Source organism: Mixophyes fleayi, chromosome 3 (assembly GCF_038048845.1).
Source record: "Mixophyes fleayi isolate aMixFle1 chromosome 3, aMixFle1.hap1, whole genome shotgun sequence".
Lineage (NCBI taxonomy): Eukaryota > Metazoa > Chordata > Amphibia > Anura > Limnodynastidae > Mixophyes > Mixophyes fleayi.
In genome coordinates this window covers 205,595,583-205,623,091 of record NC_134404.1, presented here as the reverse complement: position 1 = coordinate 205,623,091, position 27,509 = coordinate 205,595,583, and the positions used below count along the sequence as shown (strand labels likewise).

The following is a 27,509-nucleotide window of genomic DNA, read 5'->3' as shown; positions in this document are numbered from 1 at the left end:
TGTGGTTCAATAATGGAACTTGAAGGCTGGAGATACTGGTTTAGATTATCACAGTAGGGACAAAGCTTTGTTGTCTATTATGCTATGTAGCTGATCATGTATGTTTTTACATTAATGCTACCAGGCGATATAGTGGCCCTGAACCAAGTTCTGCTTTCTATGTCATGACCTCACACTGTTTCAGACATTATACTCTATTGCTATGATGTGAGCTTTCAAACACAATTGTCTGTGACTTTATAACTTGTAAAGAAACAAGGAAACGTGACCCAATCAGAAAATAACACACAACTCCGCGTGAAATGACCCTTATTCCAGCACCAATATAAATACTGAAGGGTAAATTTGTCTCTGTTTAGAAAATATGATGACAGTATTATGAGAACTTCCTTTGTTGTTTTTCAGCTATGGCATGGCTCAAAGCTTTGTAGATTATGCCACTTTAATTTAAAACACTTTTAAGCAGTAAATGATGATCACTGATAATCTCTATATATGATCAAAAACCATTTGCTTTGTGATTACTAATTTCTTTCACCTGTAGTAGTGGACACATTTGCCCTGATGTTTTATGTAAGCAAAAATTACGTTCTCAACCTATATTGGACACTGGTGGACAAAGAATAACATAAAAATGCATGAAATTAATTATGGTAAATTGGATGCCAGAGAAACAGGCCACCAGATTATCCAGTGCTACTATCGCTCAATTTCTGGGCCTGAGAACAAATGCACCACATTTATCCACCTGGATGGAAAGATTTAAAGCACGCACTGTTTCAGATGACAATGACATATCTAGTAACAGGTCAGCTTGTTTCATGTTACACGTGTGGAAAAGTGAAGCCAACCACAGGTTAAAGTTGATTCTTCAATAAGTTTGCATTATAAGATGTTATAATACCTGGGGGATCCAACTTCTACAAGAAACACATACAGTAACATTGTTATGTATTCTCCAAGTCCACAGGTCATCTGTTTATTTTAGACATTATATTTTAGTTTTACTGACGACACTGCTCCTGCATATAATTGTTTATCATGTACACAAGTCCACTTAAAAAAAGGGCAAGTTAAAATGCCCCTACTTCAGTTCCCCAAGGACGGTATGGCTTGCTGTTTGTACTGGAGCCTGCTTGCCGAGGGCTGGCTGTTGCAGACAAAGGAGAAGTAATAGCTGTTGCGGAAGCTGCCATTGCTGCTGCTGCCCCTGGTGGAAATATTGGGAATGCTCCAGCAAAGGACAGTGGAAAGCTCTGTGCAGCAGCAGCTGCAGCATGTACTGTAGCTGAAAGTGATAGCAAGGAGGTAGAAAGAGGGGGAACACTGGAAGCTACACTCCCTACAGAAGGCACCCTAAGAGCAGCATCTGCATGAGCAAATGTAGCTGTGAGAAGGGCAGAGCCGTGTCGTGGTGGTAGCTCTGTATTTGTGGAAAGTCTGCAAGGTATGTTGTCAGAAGAAGAGAGTCCATTTTGTTGCAACAAGGCTGCAGGAAGTTGATGAAAAGCTGCTGCCCAATGGTGAGGATGTAGGGAATGCTGGTGCTGACTCATTGATGATGTCATAGCTATCGCTTCCCGTTGTGAGGCATACGTACTAAGATGAGAGACCAGTCGCACTCGGAGGGGATCTGATGTATCCAGGCCTTCAACAGAGCTAAGGTACCTTGCAACTTCTGTTAAACACTCTCGAAAACCGATGCTCATAAAATCCATAGCCAAGGCATGTGCATCGAAGTAACCTTCAAAAATGTAAAATAGTGGTCATTTACAATGGTCTCTTAAAGACGTACATATACATAACGTAATCCTTCTTGAAACTTAACTTTCTTACAACAATAGATTTGCTCCAATGAAACTGTTCAATTATATGTTACCTTAGCTATCATGCCGCAATACATTTGTACTTCTATACCATGACCACTTTTAGGCCCCGGTTGTAGAGGTGTCAACCTCTACGTTAATTGGAGTGTTATCACTAACTTTTTCTTTAATTATTATTGCAATATTTTTTATTTTAAAACAGATGCACTTCCACAGATCAGTACTCATATATATACCCACTTATCCTTCCGGTACTGGCTTGATGAAAATAATGACACTAAATTGGGCAGTGTAGCACAATCTAATACCAACAAGCACTGATTCATTTGTAGCCATCCTTTGAACAACTAGGCAGCTGCGTACAGGTCCCGTGTCTCCACCTGTGAGTGTGGTGCTTGGCTATGATGTAACACTGACATGGAGGAGAAGCGGGTGCCATCTTTACATTGAAACAACCAGCACTCATTATGGAGTGTCCCAGGAGAGTAATTAAAAACACTGATAACCTTATGTCATTATCTCATTCAGTGCTTTTGGTGCCCAATAACCGGTTCGCCTAATAGTAGCACCAACCATGGCTGCATATGGTGAACAATTAGTTCTGTGTGGTGGAGGTTTTGGATGCCTTATTTGGTGGACAATTAGCTAGTCCACGTATTAGCCAGACAAATAGAGGGCAGTTATGTGCTGGACAACTGGGAGTGGAGTGTATGTAGTTGACAAAAGGGTATTTGTTGAACAGAATGGGGGGGGGGAGGAGTGCTACATTTTGCAGGTAATTGGAGGGCCTATACATTTGTTGGACAATTGTATGATATGTTGTTTTTAACTGAACCGATACTGGTAAAGTACATGTATATGTAATAATTTCAGATATTTGTAAATACAACTTGAGGTTATGGCTATGGCTACTGATGTCTGCAATTCTAGGCAGACTATTGCCAGGGTTTCTGACTCACTTGAACAGTTACATAATGATATTCAGAACAAACTAACGGCTCATGTAACATTCACATCAAACATAACAGCAGTAAAGGACAAGTCACCAATTGGAAACTATTTTGTCCTTCTGCTAAATCATATCTACTACCATGACTAAAGGGAAAAAGAGTAGACCAATGTCTTACGGAAGGGTGATGTGGTAATACAATGTGTGTGAGAGAGTCTGGTAATGTAATACACCACAATGCTTTAAATTAAATAATGCAGAAAACTTAAACATCAGTTCTCTAAACTTTTTTTTAAAAAAGAATAGTCGTGCCTCTCATCTTGTTTTGTGGGATAGGGACATTCCAGAGAAGCTTTCCCATGGTAATTCTGATCCAGATTGCCCCTCCCTGCCTTGCACACAAACACACGCATAGACAAAGATTAAAGGCTCCGGCTGAAGTCAGCCCCCTCTCTTCTTTCTCTACAAGACTGACATTTACTTGATTTCTGAGCCCTGACAGTTTGAGGGACTTGGATGTATGATCTGCTTAGTGCTATAGTACAGCCTTGTATGACATGTTTTGTCACTTAACTGCAAACTAAGAACATCTTTCTCTGGCATTCTTTCATCAAAAAAGTTTAATGGGAAAAATATATGCGCAATAAACATACACACACACGCACTGTTTCCTTTGACGCATTACCTACCCTTCATTACTACATTTAGACATTTGTGGCCAAGAATAAATGTAAATGAACCAGAACATGTTCCACTGAACCAGACTGTATAGAGAGGAAAAAAATACTCTGTATATTCCCAAGCAAATAACACTAAACACCTGCATCCAATAATTGACTGTCATGTATAATTGACGGCAGTGGAATGACAGTCTGATACATACATATCTCCATACCATATTTTGTATCAGAAATCCAACACTCTTATCCTTGTGAACCCCTGACAATCCCAGGCTCCATTGCCAATCAATGTAACTCTTAGTGACCAGATGTACCTCCAACATACTGCAACATTTATATATTTCATTGCCTGATAATTCCAGAACTGGAACTAACTCTATTGCATTGAAACTAAAATAAACCACAAATTATATTCATTGATCAACCATAAAAATCTAAATTAATCATGATTTATAAATATGCTCCTGTTGTATTCCTTTATTAATACTCTGTCAGAGAGCCACAAAATGTGTCTGATTACGCTAAGTACAAGAATAGTGCCAAATCCTAGTAGAGTTGCTGCACATGTCCGTTAGAAATGTATCTTAATACATGTGAGGGTAAAACTATTCCATAAACGTTTAAATGCAGTCTTAGCTGCTGCCCGCGTGCATCCTATAATGTATAGCTGGGTACAGTCTGCCCATGAAATATAGGAGATGATGCCTTGTCCATATCTTCATACGCTCTAAAACCAGGCCACCAGGAATCATTACCAGAGCAACATGAGTCCCTGGAGCTAGACCTAAGTTTAATCACATATTGTCTGTATTGAGTAAATCGAACCAGTCTTCTTAAAATTTCCATTTGTGATCGCGACATGAATCTGTATCCCTCAAGATGGCTCCTAAAATAATTAAAAAGATTAACCCAACTAAACCTGCTACGCAGCTTCCATTCTTTAAACATAAAGGTCAGAGAGCCTTGTTCGCAGGGGAGGAGGTAGGCCCTGGAGAAGCACCCTCTCATCCTGGTGCCACTTTGTTGGATTCCCCATCTCCTGGTGACGCCCCAGAGTACACAACAGATAGAGGCTCCGATTTCCTTTAAATCAATGCAGTATCTGCTGGCTACCCTAAAAGCAGATTTGTTTGCGGCAATGTGCTCCTCCATTAAAGCCCTTCAATCTGAGGTGGTGGAGTTGGGGAAAAGGACTGATCACCTGGAAAATAAAACGGAAGAGATAGTGGCATCTCATAATAAGCTAGTAACATCCCACGAACAATTAGAGGCTGAAGTGGGCTCCATGAGAGTTAAATTGACAGACATAGAAGACAGATCTCGCCGAAACAATATAAAAATTCGGGGGAATGCCAGAATAAGTTTCAAATGCAGATCTCTACTCTTTTGCTACCAATCTTTTCCAGAAGCTTTTCCCAGCGACCTCTACACAGGATCTACTTATCGACCGCATACATCGCTTACCCAGGGCTGTGAAAACACACCTGATACCCTACCTAGAAACATTCTACTACATGTCAACTTTTTTCCACATGAAAGAGCATATACTGTGGGCGGCAAGAGAGGCAGACGACTCGGGTCCTATTCAGGGTTTACAACTGTTTCCGGACTTTTCTCAAGCTACAGTCGCAAAACATCTCAGATTTCATCCGGTTACAAGGCTTTTGAGAGACAATAATATCCCATACAGATAGGATTTTCCAGTAAAGCTTCTGGTTCATAGAAACAGTGTTATGCATGTAATTTCTTCGGTAGAAGAGGGAACAAAGCTCCTGGCGTCTTGGAGTCTCCAGGCCTCCCGGCCTGATCCTAAATCCAGAGCCCATATCAATAAGGATTGGTCTACACAGGGGGCTTCTCTAACTCCAGAGACGTAATCAAGGGAGACCTGGATCAGCATGTTGCGGTTTGTCTTTGGTCCTGATTGACTTTCCATTTAAGAAACAAGGCCTGAAAAGTTGCAAAGTTGCTGTTCCACAATTCATAACATATTACTCCCATTCCTTCATCTTATCTTTGGACCACAGTCAAGGAAAGTAAGATTCAATACATACTCATGTTAGAACTGATTTGCTGATCCATCCAGGATTCAAGGAATTTATGTGAAAAGACTTATGGTTCACACTATACAATTTTTGAAGAGTCTTGTGCACTGCTGTTCCACTTTTCCCCCTCCAACTCCTGTTTCCCTTACTTCTTTTCCTCTCTCTGTTCTTTTTCAGAATTCCGCATCGTACAAACTGATCCCAGGAAAAGACTGTCGACAATTACCTTGCTGGTTTTTTTTTTGCTAAAAGGACTTATCGATACAACCTAGACGACATATGTATGTACCTGTTACGTATATATTGTAATATCGGAGAGGATTATCCTTGAGGAGGAGATTAAGTTTGCATATTATAGGTTAGTCGGGGATTGGTTATTAGACTGTTTGTTATTAAGTCAACTTGATTTAGACCCTTCAGGTAATTCAAGACACACTTTGACATTTTGATAATTTGCTATTATGGGGATCTTCCTGTTGTTTGTTTTTCTGTGTGGCTAATCTGGTTGACATTGAAATGGGTTGAAAGGTTTTGTCTGTACATGTATTCAATCAAGATCTGTACTCTTGTTTATTCTAGTTTTGGTTTTTTGAGAGTTTGCATGCATGTGGCAGTGAGGTGTGGCCCTGGCTATGCACTCCACGTTAAGTATTTTGCCGTTTTTTGTCCTTTCCGACAAAAGTCCTAATCCTATATGTAGGGTTATTTCTGTTTCCCCACCGCTGGAGAGGACTCATAGACCCCCCTCCCCCTCTTTTTTTGTTCCTTTGCTTTTTTCCCTGGAACACAACATTCCCAGTCTTATGTATTTTTTCAATACGCAAACCCTGTCTCCCCTGCAGGCATTCAACTTGTGATACTCTCCTTGAGTCATATATGGCTCGCCTTTTTTATAGATAATATAAATATATATAGGTTAAGTTGTTAGTTCTTATCATTGAACGCTAGAGGCCTAAACTCCCCCAACAAACGGAGAATGGCATTAATTTCCTTTCATAAAGCCAAGGCGGACATTGTGGCCCTCCAAGAAACCCATTTTGCAGCCAAGGCCCCCCCCCAGTCCTTAGAAACCAATAATATGCTACTTGTTATGCAGCTTAAAGACCCCATAAGAAATGTAGCGTATCGATATTGTTTAGCTCCAAATGCCACTTTAAATTCTCTACAAAAGTGGAGGACAAGAATGGTAGATTTCTGATAGTTATTGGCCAATTGGAAGGTAATTGGGTCACTTTGGTGTCATTATATGCCCCCAACTCTAAACAGATGCCGTTCCTGAAATCTACATTAGCTATAGTCAATAGGGTCAAAAGAGGTAGTGTAGTTATAATGTGTGATTTTAACCTAGTGGTAGATCCAAGGCTTGCTAGATCAGCTAAGTCCAATACATCCCCTTATCAGATCCCTGTTCACTCCTCATTGGCATTTGGAAGGCTTCTGGCAGAGCATGGTTTATACGATGTATGGAGAGTTGCTACCCCTAACGAGAAAGAGACTATACTTACTTTTCTTCAGTACACAACACTTATTCCCGAATCGACCTTATTCTTTCAGATAAGTGGGTACTACAGAACACACATAGAGTTCAAATCCTCCCTCCCCCCCCCCCATCCCCCCGGGTATGACCATGGCGCTTACCTGTCCATCTGTTGTCCTCTTTAGAAACTAAGTTGACAATTATAGAGTCTCTCCGCTCTTATGTGCAAACTAATGATCCTAAAGATACCTCTATCTTTACATACTGGTGCGCCCTTAAATCAGTGGTTAGGGATTAGACAATAATTCAAGTGGCCTCCAGATTGCGCAGCGCAAACTTACACCATCAATTAGAGTTAGAATCAAAGCTTAGACTCCTGGAAACTCAGATCAAAACAAACCCTACTAAGACCTTAAGCACTGAGATCTCTTCAGTCAAAGCAGAACTGCAAAAATTGTTCATGACCCGTACCCTTGTGGCACTATCGAAATCGCACCAAAAGTTCTATGTGGCAGGAAACAGGGCAGGCGGGATGTTTGCAAGGAAGTTAAGGGGAGTGCAGGCTCGCAATCGGATTAAATCCATTATAGACCCTAAGGGATCCAAATGCTCCAATCTGAAAGGGATAGCAGACATGTTTGCGTCTTTTTATGCAGGTTTATATAATCTACAGGCTGATCCTTCCATTCACCAGCCGTGCGCAAGGCTTGTCTCCTCCTTTTTGGAGGAACTCCCCCTTCCCTCTATAGACTCCCCCACTAGAGAAGTGCTGAATGCCCCATGGTCCCGGGAAGAAATTAGACAGGTTAATAAACAGCTCCCCAAGGTTAAGGTGCCAGGCCCAGATGGTTACATAAATAAATTCTTTAGCTCTTTTCAGGAGGAATTGTTACCCATATTAGAACAACTTTACAATACTGGTACTGAATCGGGAAGTTTTCCATCCGAAATGTTGGAATCCCACATAATAGTAATTCCGAAACCTAGAAAATATCCTTCAGATTGTAAGAATTATTGGCCTATAACCCTATTAAATACGGACGTTAAGATCTTTGCAAAACTTATTGCTATTAGGCTTTCTTCGGTTATCCCTAAGTTGATCCATCCGGATCAAGTGGGCTTGTAGTGAGTGGGCAGACAGGCCCCTGACAATTTGAGGCGTATATTCCATCTTATAGAACAGATCCATAAAACTAAAGAAGCTATGCTTCACCTCTCATTAGACACTGAAAAAGCATTTGACAGACTCCACTGGCCTTATATGACAAGGGTTCTCGAACAATTTGGGTTTAGGGGAGATATCCTGAAACCATTTTAGCACTGTATTCTAACCCTTCAGTGTGGGTATTTAGTGATGGGTTTCTGTCCTCAAAATTCCACATCTCTAATGGTACACATCAGGGGTGTCCCCTGTCCCCCCTTATATACCTCCTAGCGATAGAACCATTGGCCGCGCGGGTGAGGTTAGAGCGGAATTGTAGAGGCTTGTTTTTGGGGGGTGTGGCACATAAAATATGTTTGTTTGCTGACGACGTCTTGCTGTTTGTTACGGACCCGGAGAACTCGTTGCCAGTGATCCATGATGTATTATCCCAATTTAGTAGAGCCTCCCTTTATAAACTTAACACCTCTAAGACAGAGGCACTCCCAATTAATATTTCTATTGAGAGATTACAGAGTTTGAAAGACAAATTTAATTATACATGGAAATCCACTAAACTATCATACCTTGGTATCCAGATCACTCCACATTTAGATACAGTTATAGATTAAAAAAAATGTCTACTACAAGCTCAACTGGTGACACAAACAACTACGTGGATGTGCTACGAGTTCTCCTGGTTGGGCAGAATTTTAGCATTCAAAATGACGCTCCTCACAAAACTGATGTACTTGTTTTGCATGTTGCCATTTTGCCTTCCCGCACGCCTGATGAGTAAGCTAATTTCTATCAAGTCATATATATGGAGAGCCAGGCCTCCACGCATGGCAATGCAACATATGACTACAGGTAAATTGCAAGAGGGTTTAGCCCTTCCCAATCTGAGAAACTATCATGAAGCATGTCTGCTATCCCAGATGAGGGACTGGTATCTTCTGAGAGGTGAGAAGCCATGTGTAGACCTGGAGTCTACATGCAATCCTAATTTCCCTTGGTAGATCTTCTGTGGGTGCCAAGAGATTGGAGACCCTCTGCCGACAGCCTGCCTGTTCTCACTAGAGATGCTCTAACAATATGGGACCACCTGTGTAGGGACACTGAGGGATTTGTGCGCCCCACAGCAAATGTATCCATACAGGCAGTAGCTAAACAGATTGCAGACTTAAACCTGTCAAGTTGGGCAGCTAGAGGAATCCAGACATTGGGTCACTTATTTGAAGCGGGCAGGCTTTCCTCTTTTACTCACCTTAGTGACTTATATCAATTACCTAGAGGAGACTTTTACAAATGCTTACAACTTAAGCACTGGCTAGCAACACCGCCACTTAGAGATTGACTAATCGGCCTGCCCCCCGGTATTGTATTACTCTAAATTGACGAAGGGGCGCAATAGAGCTAGCATAACTGCTTGGTACAATATCCTGCAAACACAAATAGATCCACTTAAATCTAAAATACAATTCCAATGGGAGGCGGATCTTCAAGTAGAAATGTCAGGAAAAGTCTGGGAGAATATATTTTTGAGCTCCTTCAAAATGTCTAAATGTATCAACCATACAGAAATGCTGGTAAAGCATATAAATAGAATGTATGCCACCCCAGAAAAGTTGCATAAGATGTGGCCCACTACTTCCCCAACATGTTGGCCCGTCCCCTGAATTGGCCCTTATATACCATTATGAGGGATTGGTATCTTCCGAGAGGTGGGATAGATAAGTGATGGGACAAGTCCTTATAGCTACTAATGCGGCTATTGCTCAGGTGTGGAAACAACCTCTCCCACCTCCAATGTCAAAGATTATCTCTAAAATAAATTTCAGTTTCAAAATGGAAACACTCAGTATGCCTTACTCTACGGCAGCTGCCTCTCCATTAGTGAAGGGGCGTGCTTGGCATATCTATGTGACTGAGGGGGAGGGTGCACTAATATGAGACTCACAATAGAGCAATGGAGGCATGTCCTCAAGCTTATAGATTCTAGTCAATCTAATGAGTCTCATGGCTTTGGTTAGATACTTGGGTAAGCACTTGGATTATGTAGGGAGAAACTTGCTGGGTCTTTCTGCATACTCCTTTGTTTCTACATACCAAAATAGTCTTGTTGTGTATTTATTTGTCAAACCATGTATTTTATGATATATTGTTGTGTTCCATACCCACTATGTACCCCCTCTTCCCCCTTCTCTCATTTCATTTTTTTGGCCTTCCCCTTCCCTTTCTTTTTCTGTACCCTTTAAAAATTCTTTAAAATCTAATAAAAATTTTAAAGTAAAAAAAAGCAAGATGTGTTCAGGCACTAATACGATATCTCAATAGTAAATTGTCTTCCTCTACCTGATTTACACCATTTCTTCCATAGAGTAAACTTCAAGCACAGTCCTCTCAATGCAATTGGGTGTGTATGGAGTGGACATGGATAAATGTTGAGGGGAAAACAAGGCTTGGATAAGGATACAGTTCATTATGTCTATCAGTACCGATTGGAGAAGTAACAATAAATAGGGTCTTTCTAAGTGAATAAGTGCCTACTCATATGCAGAAAGGTGGTGACTTCTTCAAATGGGTATCAAAGCTGCACATTCAGTGGATCCATCACAAAGGTTTGTAATGCTATGTCAAAACCATTTTGATTGCAATATATATACTTCATCAAAATTCCATTAAAAGACTAAATTACAAGCATTTACGAAAATGATAAAATCCCAAAAACCCAGCATTAACGCCTATGCGGGGGTTCCCAGAGCCTGTTTATGCCCATGCGGTCCATTGTGCTCTAGTTTACCATCCAGCAACATGTTACATTTTTGCCCATTTTGCTGCTAGCCCTATATATTATAGCATTAATACCATTGATCATTTCTCTGATTATTTTTTAGTCAATATTACAGAAAGTGATTTAATATCATTTTAATTATTGCAAACATTCACCTACTATGAACCTGTAATACTACTCAAAATATGTAATGGTCAGCTCTGTGCCCTTCGGATGGATCCATTTCTGACTGGCAAGTTTCGTTAGGATTTTAGAAAGTTATACCCCCTCCCTTGGCAAGGGTCAAAAATTTAATGGAACATTCTGCTTTTTAAAGGAGGTAGGGCACATGTGCTTTGCTGTGCTTTAGTCATGGTTGATGACTTAATGCTGATCTATGTATCGCTCACTGTTGTGTCTTCTTGCCTACTACACTGAATTGACTACTGACAGTTAGCTACAGCGTCTAAAGCTGACTGACTGCGGCTGAGCAGCAATTTTAAAAGAATGGTAACCCTGAATGCCAGAATTGACAAGTTGCCAGTCTAGGCTTGGTTCCCAATACAAAAAGTTAAAGGAGGAGCTCACAGAGAAATTGAGGAATAGTTGAGGATGAAAAAATAAATATTTAATCTCTTCACTAACAACGAATGTGACTCGCCCTGCAGATATACGCCATGATTTCATCCTCAGCAATGCACAGGGTTCAGAGGCCATGAAGCAATACTCACTAGCCAATCAGCAACAGACTAGTGAGTATTTCTTTCTTCCCTGTCAAGTATGTCCATAATAACGTAATTCGCTCCTTGCACTTTACTTGAAAGTGGAAGGAGCGAATTATGTTATTATGGACATGCTTACTTTATTGCTGTACAAGTGTAAGAATGCTTGATATTGCTAGATTTTGCTATTACACACAACTCATATACAAATGTTAATGGTAGCTTCTAGAAGGTATGAGAGGGGTGCCATTTCAGTAGCTATCTCAGGTGGCAGAATAGCTAGGCACATCCTGCACATCTAACATGTCTACCTCAACAACTGTCTCTCAGAACCCAGAACATGTCTCTGGCCATGTGACTCTACCTGGACATTCTAGTACACCAACTACTAAATCTTGATCATATATCTGTATACAGTGGGGACCAATAATGCCAGAAGACTCCCAAATTCTGTGTAGGTGATGATGCGATCTGCTGAGCCCCACCGACCTCCGTTCTCACTTTTCACCACCCCTCCATGATCCCCCGGACGGAAAGGGTATAAAGTTGGTAAGTATTACGTAGCTGTGCTGTGGCATGGAAGGATACAGACCCCACTGCTACCTGGGAGGGGAAACTCTATTTCGTGTTAGCTATTCTACTGCCACAGGGTCTACCTACCAATCACTATGAAGAGTAATAAAACTACTATGGTGGAACAGTTCACTAGTAAATAAAAAACTCTTCATGTAGAAGAAAACTTAAGGTCAAAATGTTTGCCCATAGAAAGTTATCAGGAAACAAATTTCCAAGCTGAGATAAGAACAGGGACAATTACTTTCTCAATTTCCTTTATGGCCATTGTGCATCTGTAAATACAGCAGTCTGTTCTTCTTTGTGCCCCACAAATATGTGTAGGCAATACACAGAGCTCCCTTCCTGCACTTCCTCCTTGACATGCAGACACCACGTCGTACAATTGTAGGCCTCCAGTCCTCCTGTTTATTTTTTCCAATGCTTGTGTGTTTGTTTTGTCTCTGTGCACAGATTTTTGCAGTCTTTGCAAAACCCCCAACAAATCTGTGGCTGGACTGTCTGTGAATGAAGCTTTTACTCCCACAGTGTTATGAAAGCAAACACAAGCCCAGGGTCAAGTGCTTCTTTTGTGCCTGTAGTTCTTTCCCACGAGTTCAATCCTACCATTAGCATTGATTTCTACTCCTTTTATCTGGATCCGCCTACCAGTGCTTGTCAAAGGGATGTTTGCTTAGTTTTCCATGCTCGTTTTACAGTGTAAAAAGTACAGACAGTTAAAGCCTCACCTTTACCTCCAGTAGCTTGCAGCATCTTCAAATGGTCTACTGTCATCTGGAGAATTTCAGCTTTTTCCAACTTTGCAGATCCCTGTAAACACACGTAGACATAAATACATCATCCTTCTAAGAATGGAAGTTACATAAAAAGTGTGATAAAACATTTCATTTTGCTTTCTGGTTTCAACATTCTGTATTTTAACAATACTCCACCTCTTTAAGGGGTATATTTACTAAACTGCAGGTTTTAAAAAGTGGAGATGTTGTCTATAGCAACCCATCAGATTCTAGCTGTCATTTTGTAGAATGTGCTACATAAATGATAACTAGACTCTAATTGGTTGCTATAGGCAACATCACCAATTTTTCAATCCTGCAGTTTAGTAAATATACCCCATAATCTCTTGCAGAAAGAGGTAGAGGAAGCCTGCCACTAATAAATTCCTATTGTACGTAGTTTTCAGTGGAGTCCCTGGTTTTAAAAATGTTAAAATGTTGTCTGCTATGTAATTGGTCAATCTCCAAGCGGGTCACTTCCAAGTTATCTTCATGAACGCTGTATGATAAGAACACAAAATATCCTATCCTTTCAAGATTTTTAGCTCTTTTAAATATGATGCTGCAATGTAGTAAAGCGAATGGAACTTTCAGTTTTGAAAGCCCTGCAACATATCTGTTACTGCTCCATGATAGATACATATCACTTTGTGGCATTACAAGAATAACTAGTGGTGAATTCCAGCACTCTACTTTCCAACACAATTACCAGATTGTTGAAATTCCTTTTACTGCTTATCTTAAAAATGTGTTGAATACAAAAAAACAACCACACTCAGGTGCTTATAGGTCTGTACACAATTGTTCAAGTTTACATTTATTTGCATTAGACTGTTAACAATGTTATGGTTTACACTGCACAAAAATGGCCAATTACAGAACTATTATTATTATTATTATTATTATTATTATTATTATTATTATTATAATACATAGCATAAAAAAATTCTGAAAACCTTATTGAAATGCATATAACACTTAAATGTAATATTTATGTTACCAAACCAAAACAATATCAATATTTAAAAATGTACTATTGTTTAGTCTACTGTTTGTAATGGCAAATGTAACACAAAGATCCTGTTGTATAAATCATGTATAGGTCTAACTAGGAAAGGGTGAAGGGCAAAAAGGTGATGATCTGTAATGTATAAATTTCAGGCTAAGCTAAGCCTCCATCAGGTAAGTAGAGTGGGTGTCTACCAGTATTCTTCGTATTCTGGACTGCAAATCTATTTTAGCTTTGGATACAATAAGCCTTGTTATACATTTTTATTGGACAAGAAATCAAATTTACTAGTATACCAAACAGAATATTTCACATGTATTAACAAGTAATATAGCTTAGGTAATGTAGCTAAGGCTTCAAAACTTAAAACTTAGTAATTTCCATGAATAGATTTTAAAGTCTATGGAGGGTCATTTTTGCTTCACCTGTCCCTATGTATCAATGCATATACTCCCTCCTAGTAAGCAGACATGATGTACTCCTGAGCATGCTCCTTGAAGTTGTACAGGACAGGCTCTCGACCAATCCGTAGGGCTTCAGAGGCAATATGTAGTTGCCTAAAATTATTTTGCATTTATTTGAAAAAAGTTGGGCATGACAGGATTTCATTACTTTCTACAATTGTACATCTGGAGAGTCAGGAAAATAACTATATCATATCAATGGCCATACAAACAGTTTTTGACCCCAATCTGGCCTGTACTTTATAAAAGTATAATGATGAAGTACAATGACAACATGTTTAAAGCTTGCAACGGAAAACTGCTCAGGTAGGCAAATCATTACTGTAGTGTGTGAAACATATTTAGAAACTTTGGGCCTATTTATTAAGCCTTAAAGCATGCAGAAACTGCTTTTTCCACATGGTTTTGGCATTTTTAAGTAGCAATTTAACAAAAGACTAACACAGGAGATATCATAGATAGTTATTACATTAGGCTAAGTATCGCATTAAACCGCAGTTCCCATAAATTTCAATGGAGACTGCGGTCTGGGCCAATCTAAATCTGAAGATGGTGTTAGCCGTTCTGCCCTATGGGGAGAGAATTACAGGAGTATCATCTTGGGATCCCTCTCCAGCAGACTTCATGCTCTCCCCTCTATTAACTAACAAAAATGGCTCTGAGCAAATAATACTAAACAACAGTTTAAACTCTCTGATTGTTTTGCGCTTTAATTGATATAATCTAATTGCCTAAAAACAAAGGTAAGGAAACCGGCATGTTTGTAGGCAGACATACCAATACTGCATGTGATTTTTAAGACCATTTATAAATGGAGCGAGACAAGAGACTAGTGTCTCAAAAATGCCATGTGCTGTGTATGCTCACTTGTCTAACCACATCAAGTGGCTGCTCTGTGAAACAGACATCCTAAATGCATTAACTTCTGAGTCTTGTGTATCATATCGGATCATGTACATTTTTCTTCTTTACGTCACAAGGCAAATACATTTTTGACTAGGGTTTATGTTTACTGTAAGCTAGAAATATGGTATAGATGCTGATCATATGAGCACTTACAAGGAAACACTAGGGGACATTAATAAGAACATGGTGTTGCCCATAGCAACCAATCAGATTCTGTAATTTGCCTGATGCCATTTACATAATAAAAGTAGTAATCTGAGTTAGTTGCTATGGGCAACACTACCCTTTTCCTTTGCTCCAGTTTTCACAAATGACACCCACTATATTTAGGTATGGTTGTGTAAAAATAATGCAATATATAATCATGATTCTATAGATTTTTATACACACTTTTGCTGCAAAATAACAGAACTCTAGATAAGGGAACCATTTAGCAGAAGTGAACTGACAGAATGCAGGGAAATGTTATATAGGAAAGTGCTATCAGCAGATGTGGCAGCATAACTGAGTTATTAGCAAGCAAGGGACAAATATAACTATATATCGAGGGATCAGTAAAATAAATAGGAAAATGATCATTCTTTCCCGATATTTAACTGTTAAAATATTATCCACTTCATTAGAATTAAAAATTGTGCAAAATGTTCATTCACACATAAATGGCTGGATGGAAACCAATGTCTGCTTTAAAAGTGTTTTAGTGATGCGTTATTTAATGGGATTTTTACAGAAACCCCTCAAACTGCTTTGATAACTTTATTTATGGAAAACACTGAGTACAGGCATTAAAAATAAGGACTGCCTCATTGTTAACAATCCTGGACTCAGTGAAACATCAATAGCGTATAGAAAAAAAACAAGGGCCGTTGGGCCTTATGGTGGGTTTTCTGTTTAAGATTATTAAATGGGGGTCCTAGCACGATGACTTAGTGGTTAGCACTTCTGCCTCACCGCACTGGGGTCATGAGTTGGATTCCAGACCATGGCCTTAACTGTGTGGAGTTTGTATGTTCTCCCCGTATTTGCATAAATTTCTTCCGGGTGCTCCGGTCTCCTCCCACAATCCAAAAACATACTAGTAGTTCTAATTGGCTGCTATCAAATTGACCCAAGCCTCTCTCTTTCTCTCTCTCTCTCTCTCTCTCTCTCTCTCTCTCTCCCTCTCTGTGTATGTTAAGGAATTTAGACCATAAGCTCCAATAGGGCAGGGACTGATGTGAGTGAGTTGTACAGCGCTGCAGAATTAGTGGCGCTATATAAATAACTGATGTTGATGATGATGATTCATATGTCAATGCATTTTCCCAAGACTGATTATGTAGTTTATCCCTCCAGACAATGATTTCAAACCGCATAATGCCATGTTAAAAGTGGTTGAGAGTTGTTTGCCTAATGCATAGCAACAGACATACAGACAGATAAGTCGAACTCCATACGTGTTCTTTGTCTTTGTAAAAAATAAATTAAATAGTATCATATGAGTATGGAGAGTTGTTTTGTTCAAAAGTTGTAAGGTAAAGCCAAGCAAATATTTGTCTATGGATGATCCTTCATTTCACATGGGAAAATCAGGATATGGCAATTTCTATTCACAAATACAAATAAGTCAGTACCTTTTTCCTATGCCTATACATTGTACTGTAGATTTAAAGAAAAAGTAAACTGAAACTAGATCCTACTTCACTGTGAGTAAATCAACAGATATAATTTCACTAACATACAATACACTCTTATTTCAAAGGATACATGATTTAAAGTGCTCATGTGCAGTGTGAGGCAGATCCTTTTGGATGACTTAGTGCACCTGGCAAACTCTCTATCTAGGTTTTACTTAGCACAATTTCATCTGTTAAGTATGTCAACATATATTTATTATTGTGTATTGATACAAATACAAAAAAAAATTAGAACTGAAAATGCATAACAACCTGTGTACAAGGCGCCACCGTCCCTCTCACTCCATGCTATACATGCAGTTCTGTGTCAGTTACATTCTCTCCGTAAGCTAAATGTACCTGGCAGAGGCCTGCTCCAGGTAACAGACAGTCAATCCAATGTCATACTTCTGACTGGCAGTACTAAAGTGGTCAATCTTTCTCAGACATGCTACTGCCTGCCTCCTCATAAGTATGCACTCACTTTGCTTGACATTCAGGATCTCATTTAGAGTCGGACGCAAAGTCCGTTTTAGGCGCATCCAACAAAAAACCACTACCACGCATGTGCAGAAAGCACCAAATCCGCCTGCATCTTGGACGCAATTAACACTTGCAACAGCTTGCGACTCACCACGAGAGAATGGGAGGAACGCGGAATTGTAAAGGTGTGACCATGTAAATAAATCCTAGTCGCAGTGAGGCGCAGACGCAACACACGTCAAAACAGGGCTAAAGCCATACTTGCCAACATTTTTTTTTTTTCTTCCGGGAGATGCCGGCTGGGACGTGGGCGTGCAGGGGGCGGGGCTGCGAAATCGCGTCATTTTGCCCCCGCCCCCGTGACGGAATGACGCAAATCGCGTCATTTTACAGTGGGGGCGGGGCTAAACGCCGCGATTCCGGGTGAATCGCGGCGTTTAAACTAAATTTTTCCCCCTTCCTATCAGGGAGATTGCCACACTCGTCCGGGAGACTCTCGCAAAATGCGGGAGTCTCCCGGACAATGCGGGAGAGTTGGCAAGTATGGCTAAAGCTGTACGGCAGGAATTAGGTGGCGCAAGCGTTAGCTAGCTGCAGGAACTGCTCGCAGCTCGATAGGGTATTAAGAGTGGGACGCAACTGGGGTTGCTTGCCACTCGTATTACCCTACCAAGCTGCGGCACACTCCCACTCCTACACTTCTTAAACAGACTTTGCGTCCGACTCTAAATGAGGTCCTCAGGGTCTAATGCTGAGTTCAGAGCAAAGCAAAGAAAAGGAGCAAATTTGCACCTTGGCAAAACCATGTTGCATTAGAGGGGGAGGTAAATTTAAAATGTAGGGACAGATTTATAGTCGGCATGTCATAGATCAACTTTAATTTCAGTGTAAAAAATATAGCTATGAATTATTTGTGTGCTAAATGAAAAAACAGCCAGTATTTTCCTTGCATGCAAAAAAAAAAGAAGAAATCAATTTGTACCCCTTGCATTGTTACATGGTTTGTCCAGGTGCAAATTTGCCCCTTGTTTTTGCTTTGCTCCTGACTCAGCATCAGACCCTCAGTCCCTAAGTGTCATGCATGGTATTCTGGGTCATGTTTTTATCATTAATTATTTTGAAACTGATTTATAACAATCTGATTTATAATTGTTGCATGACTCAAAAATAAAGTACAACTACAATATATTTTTTTTTTTTCTAACTCACATTAGATTCCAGATTTGCAGAGAAGCAGCAGATGCCTTTCAACATCACAGCTAATTGGAGTTTCACAATAAAATTATAAAAAACATAAGTCATCATTTCAATAAAGGCATAGGCAGATGCCAGAGCTGATTTACGGGGTTAGTGATATTTTGCCTATGATCACTGTAGTGTCTGTGACCTAGTGCAGCACAATAAGAACCTACATTTCTAAAGCAATTTCTAAAGTTGCTGTTGAGTAGCACATTTAATTAATCTACATACATACATTTTATTTTCAGTGATTCCATCGCTGTAATTATTTTTCTTGTAAGAATAATGACAGCAATAACAAGGAAAAAAACAATAACAATTAATTTCAGTTTATATTTTTACTATTTTCATGTTTATATTTAGAACTGTAATTAAATAAATATTGTAATATTGCCTGTTTTTAAAAAATTTATATTGCAAACATTTTTTTAATCTGAAGGAAATTGTGTAAACATGCATGTATTTATTGTTGAACCAGTGCCTATCTGAGTGCCTATATCACATAAACTAACTTAAATTAGCTTTTATTGCTCAGATAAACATATCGGGCCTGATTCATTAAGGAAAGTAAAACAAAAAAAAACTTTGCCCCTTGGTAAAATCATGTTGCATTAGAGGGGGAGGTACATTTAAAATGTGGGGACAGAATTATAGTTGGGGTAAGGCATTTTCTAGATCAACTTAAAATTTCAGTGTAAAAATAAAGCTATCAAGTATTTCTGTGCTACATGAAAAAGCAGCCAGTTTTTAACTTATGTGGAAAATAATAAACTAACTTGCACCCCATGCATTGTAACATGGTTTTGGTCATGAGAAAACTTACCCAGTTTTTTGCCTTACTTTCCTCAATGAATCAGGCCCATTATATTGTAGATTATATGTATTTGGGTTATTTTGTATAGTTGAGTTTCTATGCTGTATTATATTGCTTGTAACTTCATCAAGTGTGCATCTCTATAATTACTTAGAAGTATTAAATATATTGGTTTTCGTTAAGTCTAAGATTAATATAAAGAAAACCGCACTGAAGATTAATATACGATTAATATAAAGAGTTTGCATTGAAATGCTGCAAAAGTGAATAATAATAATAATAATAATAATAATAATAATAATACAATGCCAAAAAATTCTTTAGGAACATGATACACATTTATCACTTAGGAAACACAATAGGTTACTTTCTGTCATAAAACAACCACACTATTTTCATGAGAGGAACTGAGGCAACATGAGCGATATTATCCCTAAGGGAAAACAACAACTGGACTGGAAACATTTCTTCCCCACTTTCATGATCGGATTATGTTTTAACGGTTTTGCCACAACAAAGCATTTAATTGCAAAGCATGCTCGGTGCCAGATAAGGCCACATGCAATATTACTTTAATGAGCTTAGAAGAGAACCAGCAATTTCAGATCAGAAGTGCAGTAAAAATGATAAAAAAAAAAAAAAACTTTGCAGGAAACTACTTACTTGTTTTTCAAAAGCAGTCGGCACAAGTCGCCTTAATTCAGACAGGCTGTTATTGATACGATCTCGTCGGCGTTTTTCTATAATCTGTTAGAAAAAAAACAATGTGTGACAAATCCGACCAAAAAGCTACATTACACATTTATAGTGGGAAGGATCTTGGAGACTCCTTGCAAGTCTGAAGTATACAATTAACCTAAATGGCTTGAGGCAAAAAAGAAGTGAAGTATTGCTGCGGAACCATTAGGAATTATCGGAAACTCATATTCCCATATTTCTAAGGAAACTTGTAGAGGATTAAAAGAATATATATATATATATATATATATATATATATATATATATATATATATATACATACAATGTAGTCATTCCATTGTACATTAGGAAAACCTTTGCCTTTGTATTATAAGGAACACCCTCCCTCATACTATACATTTTGACAGGTATAGCAGTGAGATTTCCATGACCTGTATTGAAACATAGAAACATAGAATTGGATGCCAGATACGAACCGCATGGTCCATCTATTTTGCCCATTTTTTAACCTATGGTAACCGCAAACCATATTTGATCCTTTAATCTATGTAAGGATATTCTTATGTCTATCCCAAGCATGTTTAAATTGCTCTCCTGTATTAGTCTCAACCACCTCTGATGGGATCCACTACCCTTTCTGTGAAATAGTTTTTCCTAACATTTTCTCTGAACTTATTTCCCTTCAGTTTCAGTGCATGTCCTCCTGTTCTAATATTGAAGCACTTTGCCCAGTGCCTTCTAGTCTCACTGAACACTTTCACTATCCACATCATTTAAAGTGGGAGTACGTTACGTTACTCCACATACAGTCCACCCTCTGGGTTAATGGAATAATGTAAATATAAGTTTATCTGTTTAACTGTACCTTGCACGAGAGAGTTGAACCTTTCAAAAATTCTAATTGTGTTAATCCAGGAGAACAACTGAAACTGACATTAAGCACAATGTAAGTCTCAATTTTGTCATTTTGCTACTTTCAAAAGTAGCATAGATTTTAGTTGGGTTAGTTGGGTTTTGTGCAAAACTGGATAAAAAGACAATGTCATATTATTGTGATACATATACACACACAGACCCTCATACATGTAAGAATACTAAGTGGGAAATTCAATTGACAACAACGAGGACCACGCTCTATTACCGTTAGTACGGTAATAGAGTGCATTATTACCGTTAGTACGGTAATAGAGTGCACTATTACAGTTAGTACGGTAATGGAGTGCATTATTACAGTTAGTACGGTAATAGAGTGCATTATTACCGTTAGTATGGTAATAGAGTGCATTATTACCGTTAGTACGGTAATAGAGTGCATTATTACAGTTAGTACGGTAATAGAGTGCATTATTACCGTTAGTACGGTAATAGAGTGCATTATTACCGTTAGTACGGTAATAGAGTGCATTATTACAGTTAGTACGGTAATAGAGTGCATTATTACCGTTAGTACGGTAATAGAGTGCATTATTACCGTTAGTACGGTAATAGAGTGCATTATTACCGTTAGTACGGTAATAGAGTGCATTATTACTGTTAGTATGGTAATAGAGTGCATTATTACCGTTAGTACGGTAATAGAGTGCATTATTACCGTTAGTACGGTAATAGAGTGCATTATTACCGTTAGTACGGTAATAGAGTGCATTATTACCGTTAGTATGGTAATAGAGTGCATTATTACCGTTAGTACGGTAATAGAGTGCATTATTACAGTTAGTACGGTAATAGAGTGCATTATTACCGTTAGTACGGTAATAGAGTGCATTATTACCGTTAGTACGGTAATAGAGTGCATTATTACTGTTAGTATGGTAATAGAGTGCATTATTACCGTTAGTACGGTAATAGAGTGCATTATTACCGTTAGTACGGTAATAGAGTGCATTATTACCATTAGTATGGTAATAGAGTGCATTATTACCGTTAGTACGGTAATTTCAACACTGATTTTTAATATTTATTTGGAAGAAATCGAGATAGATCGCAAAACGCTCACTCGTTATAATTGATATAACTTCTTAAGCAATGTTTCTATGAGGCTTTTTTGCAGTATTGTATGAATCAAAATTAATTAATCGGTATGCTAGTGGGTTTATTAGGCAGCCAATTCCACTTTTATTAAGATTAAAGACTGCTCACTATTGGGCTCATGCTAAGTTGAGCGCAAATTGCGTTTCTGGCGTATAATACGCTTTTTTTACATCTGAGTATGCGCTCACATCGCTAGTTTTCAGAACTAGTGATTTTTGTGCTTGCCAAGAAGTAAAAAAAAACCTATAATATGCCACAAATGCTGTTAAACTTACCATAAGCACCTATATTGATAAATCCACATGAAAAATCTTTCTTAATTATATATGAAAATGACTAGTGTAACTTGTGGGCAGGATGGGACCTCCCGTAAGATACAGTTCTACTGTATACATGTGTAATACATTTCAACACACACAATATACTGGATAAGAATGGATACTGAGAACTGCATCCAGCCATCATAATAAAGGAAATGACTTGTCAATATTAACATCCGGGGATACACCTTCAAAACCTGGGACTACCCTGGAAATCCAATACAGTTATCAAATGTGTGTTTACCTAGCAGCTATTTTGACATGTATAGTAAAGGTACAATGAAGTAAAATGGTGAAGGTTATGTTAAGTTGTACTTACATTTATTTATTCTGGCTATAGATCTATGCAATCTTAATAATACAATAGAGTGTGCCGATCTAACGTATGAAAATTATACCTTATGGTACTCACACTTACAATGAGTAACCCTGCCTCTATAGTTTGTGTGGTGTTAGACTTATTTGTTTCTGTCAGTTTACTGTGCATCTTATACACACATATAAAACACACCCCTGAATACAAATGTAATTAACTAAAATATCTGAACAAGGTATTATATTAACTCAATACGTCCTTATTACAAAAAAAACAACACCGTTTTTAATAAAGCAAGAAAGCATAACAATATAAAATGTGGAAAAGTTGTATTGCGCCAGTTATACCACTAAAATTATTACTGATTAAAAGCAGATATGACTGATACTATTGTGAACACCATTCAGTCTGCTATATCATACAATTATCTGAATGTGCCATCATTTGTAACAATAGATAAGTTTGAGAGACAGCTTGTGAATTGAAAATACAAACACAACACAAGTTCTTTATTGAATCCCTAAAGCACAAATCTTTTGTTATCCAATTTAAAAGCTGATCATTATAAACAAAAGATCTTACCCCTCTCCGCTTCTTCCTGGCCATGATCTGTGAGGTTGTTGTTGGTGAGTTTGATCGAATTAGGGATCCACTACTATGCCTGTGAAAGAGTTAATGAGAAAAAAACCAGCCAAGACTGTCAGTCAGAAGCACATCTTCTCATCTATACATGTATCAATTCAATAATTCTACCCCCCTTTATAAAAAAAAAAAGCATGTTGCCAGATGCTAAACTTCAGAATGTTATTATTTATCAAAATGCAACCCCCCAGCTTTATTAAAAACATAAAAGAATTTTCCATATACTTAAATAGTTCAGCTGGCACAATGTGAGTCTAAAAGTTAATCAAAGTACTTATGGAAAAGTTATATGAATGCTCTTAAAATGAAGCTTTCAACTAAACATTTTTAACATGAACTTTTAAAGTACGTCTACAATGAGGGGGGGGGGGTACATTTATGAACTAGTGCACAGGAAATTGTGGTGTTGCCCAAAGTGATCAATTAAATATTTGCTTTAGTTTTCTAAACTGTTCCACAAAAATGACAGCTAGATTCTGATTGGTAGTTGTGGGCAACATTATAGTTTACCTGTGCACTAGTTTTCATACATTTCCCTAAAAATGTTTATATTGTTAGAGCGAGATATGTAGAACAAGATAAATGCATTTTATATCTCTACCACACAAGCTACAGTGATTTCATTTTACAAGAGAATGTAGTTGGACCTTGGCAAGCATGGGAAAAATTCCCAGGCTCTATTTCATAAACAAAGCAGCACTAAGTATGTCCCTGATTACACTATATAAATTCTCATACAGAATGTCTTTATTTCCAATTGCTAACAGTAAAATAGGCATCAATTCATTTAGTCTACTTTCAAAATTGTGAACAAATTCTGTTGCCAGAGACACAAATTGTGAACAAATTCTGTTGCCAGAGACACATTTAAAATAAGAGATTTCAGTCGAAATGCAACTATATATGTATCAGTATAAAAATCCTGATTTAAAAAGGGCTGACATGTTTGAACAACTAGTGGACTAGTGTCATTTTTTTCTCTAATGTTTTTGTTACAGCTTTAGACCAAAAATACTAATCAAACATAATTTTCTAATTAAACATAACCTCTCGCATATTGAAAACTTGAAATCCCTACATACTTTCTCCCAAATGTTGTTAACATATGTATTTAGAGTACAAACTAAGTAATGATGCGTTGAATGATCACTTTGTGAAAAACAGAGCTAATCATTAGCATCTTGTCCTACAAAGAGGAAATTTGTTGAAATAACACAAATGAATTGATTATCATGCATTGACACTGACAGCAGAAGGCATAGTACTAACAAGTAATGACTGCAGAGGTCCACAATAGATGACTTATTATATTGTATTTTTTTATAGTCTGGAAGATAGATGACATAGATGACAGCATATGTCTTGAAATAATTCACACTTGCAGCTATTTGAGATAGGGTGACAGACTGAATTTCAATGAATCGCACGTTAGCACTCTCTGACGAGCAGAAATCACAACAAATATAAAAAACTATTTTATGTGCACAATACACTAAACTGACAGTAGCTCAGAGACATCTCAGTTTAAAGTAAAAAGAAAATACCAAAAACAAACAGGAGAACAAAAAAATGTCTAGAAGTACAAAATTTGAAACTGCAACACTGAGCTTTTTTTTTTTTTTAGAATTTACAAGGCATGGGATTACCTTATCTTTCAATGGTGCAAATTCAACGAACACACCCTAGAAAGCACATGTGCAAGATATGCTGGGGCAATACATTTCCTATCATGCTTTTATAAGTAAAGGCTACAGTTCAGTACCTTTGGTATACACACACGTACTTAGTGCCTTAAAGGATTAATGGTTAATGACACACCAGCAATTCAGCACCACCCTGGATTTCCAGCGAAGCCGCTGGCCTGCCATCATTACTTTTCCGTAACAGGACATAGGTTAGACTTTTCTCATTTTTACAGAGTACCACTTAATAATTTATCCTACAATGTAAGTACACAGCACATAAAACTTTACATTTACACTTATTCTGCATCAGTAAATATATAAATAAATAAATAAATAGCTGCTGATGATAATCAGGGCCGTTTGTGTAGGATGCTGAGTTAAACAGAGCCAGGCAATTATTAGTTAAATCTTTTGGCAGGATACTTGTCACCTCAGCCCTGGTTCCTCCACCACAAAACAATTGTATTTACTGGGAAAAGGTTAGGGTGACATTTTTGTTCAAGTCTGCGATCATATATTAAAAATACAACAAAAAACAAAGCAAAATAGAATTTAAAAAGGACCTTAATAAATGAACAAACAACAAGCTAAGGAACAAGTGTTAGCCAAAGTAAAAAAAAAAGCACCTTAAGAAAGATAGTATTTTTACGATTGATATATATATATATATATATATATATGTGTATATATATATATATATATATATATATATATATGTATAATATGTGTATATATATATATATATATGTATATATATATATATATATATATATATATATATATATATATATATATATATATATATGACCCGTTCAGCCTGCAATGGCCAGTAACTTGTGAAAGTAGACTTCAGATATATTGAAAAAGTAGTTTAAAACTTGTTTTCTAATTTCAATGTACATATGAGTTTATTATTATAGTAAAATGTAAAAGCGGCATTAGTGATAAATGTGGTAATATGCAATTTTACTAGTGGTCCCATGTCTTATTTGAACATCCATGTAACTTTCAAGTGTTGTCTGGAAGTTGAATTTGGTAGACTTTGATAAACTGCAGAACAAAATTAAATGTGACTAGAGTTTATCTACCTGTCCTCCCAACCATCTCTCTTTAATTACTCTAGTTTTGACAATACATGTGAAAGGCTCTAATACTATAAAATGATAATCACTTAAACATAGTCAACATTATAGCATATATCTATATCACATCTTGCTGTAAAGTAAAACTAACATAAACAATGAATTAATTTGCTCTTGATGCTACAAACCTAATTACACAGAATTGTTACCTATCAATATTGGAGTTAAAAATGCCCATTTCTGTAAGACTTATCTGACAATCCTTGCCAAGTAAATAATTAGACATAGGTTCTGCCTATCAAGTTTCTTCTACATAGAGAAATATATTAAAATATGTATTTTGAATAGAGAAAAGATACTGATATAGGAAGCGCTCCTGATTTTAAGATGGTAACAAAGTTTAAATCTTGAGTATTGTAACATGGTGTTCAATATTAGTCTCTGCTTGGAGCAAAGTGAATTGTTTGTTCAACATTTTTAGATAAAAGTATTTATTTTCCATGTTGTGTTCTTTTAGCAGTTCAAAAAATAAAACTAATGTTATAATTGGATATAATAGATGTCACATACATTTATGTCCTCTGGTTTTACTTATTGATATGTTCATGCTCAAAATGAAATATTGTTGGCTTACATATGTCAATAAAAGTGAAAAGGGGAGTAAGTTAAAAATATCAAACGTTCGTATTTTTTTGAATTAAATGGTGTGTGCTACTGGGTTCTGTGTTTAAAATGTGGCGTGTTTCACTGTGCTTGCACTTGTGTTAAACTGAATTTAAGTATGCGGCATAAGTGCTATTCTGATCCTGTCATCCTGTCCCGGGGGTACAGCTGGAGAACTTCTTTTATGCCACACTCACGTGCTAATGCCAGCCTACAGCAAGTGACAACACTCACCCGGAATAATTATTCTCACTGCCTACATCAATGGTCTCATCCAGATCACTGTCAGAGCTGGTGTCATCACACGGTCTCTTCATTGTCGGGATACCAGGGAAATTGTAATCAAATTAGAAAAAAATAGCAATTATCCTCAAAGACAGATAAAGTAATCACAGTGGAGATGTAGTTTCCTTGGCTGAACGACTGTGTATAAAGGAAGAGAGATGTAGAGTCCAGAGGGTCCAGACTAAGATGAGTGAGCAGAGTCCAGATGATGGGAGATGAGTGGGAGTATATGCTGCCCGTTCATGCAGCATCTA

The 27,509-nt window shown here is 37.8% G+C and overlaps 1 protein-coding gene across 2 annotated transcripts; it reads right to left on the bottom strand.

Moving 5' to 3' along the window:
* Nucleotides 1–298: 298 nt before the first annotated feature.
* On the bottom strand, nucleotides 299–27,509 carry HEY2 (hes related family bHLH transcription factor with YRPW motif 2). 2 transcript variants are annotated; one of them, XM_075200656.1, is made up of 5 exons: nucleotides 27,205–27,509; nucleotides 23,481–23,559; nucleotides 20,196–20,279; nucleotides 12,915–12,996; nucleotides 299–1,744 (listed from the first exon to the last, which is right to left on the bottom strand). In XM_075200656.1, exons 1-5 carry the CDS (start codon nucleotides 27,285–27,287, stop codon nucleotides 1,074–1,076), a joined length of 999 nt encoding a protein of 332 aa, XP_075056757.1. In that variant the 5' UTR covers nucleotides 27,288–27,509; the 3' UTR covers nucleotides 299–1,073. The 2 variants fall into 2 exon arrangements, with proteins under 2 accessions (XP_075056757.1, XP_075056758.1); XM_075200657.1 differs by having other exon boundaries at nucleotides 12,921–12,996.

What these genes read in the sequence shown, in the direction of transcription:
- HEY2 (XM_075200656.1), bottom strand. Translation starts at nt 27,287, where the DNA reads ATGAAGAGACCGTGTGATGACACCAGCTCTGACAGTGATCTGGATGAG. An exon ending in CCAGGAAGAAGCGGAGAGGG is followed by an intron (nt 20,280 to 23,480) that starts GTAAGATCTTTT and finishes TTTTTCTAACAG; the next exon opens with ATTATAGAAAAACGCCGACG. An exon ending in GCAAGCTACTGGAGGTAAAG is followed by an intron (nt 1,745 to 12,914) that starts GTGAGGCTTTAA and finishes ACATTTTTGAAG; the next exon opens with GTTACTTCGATGCACATGCC.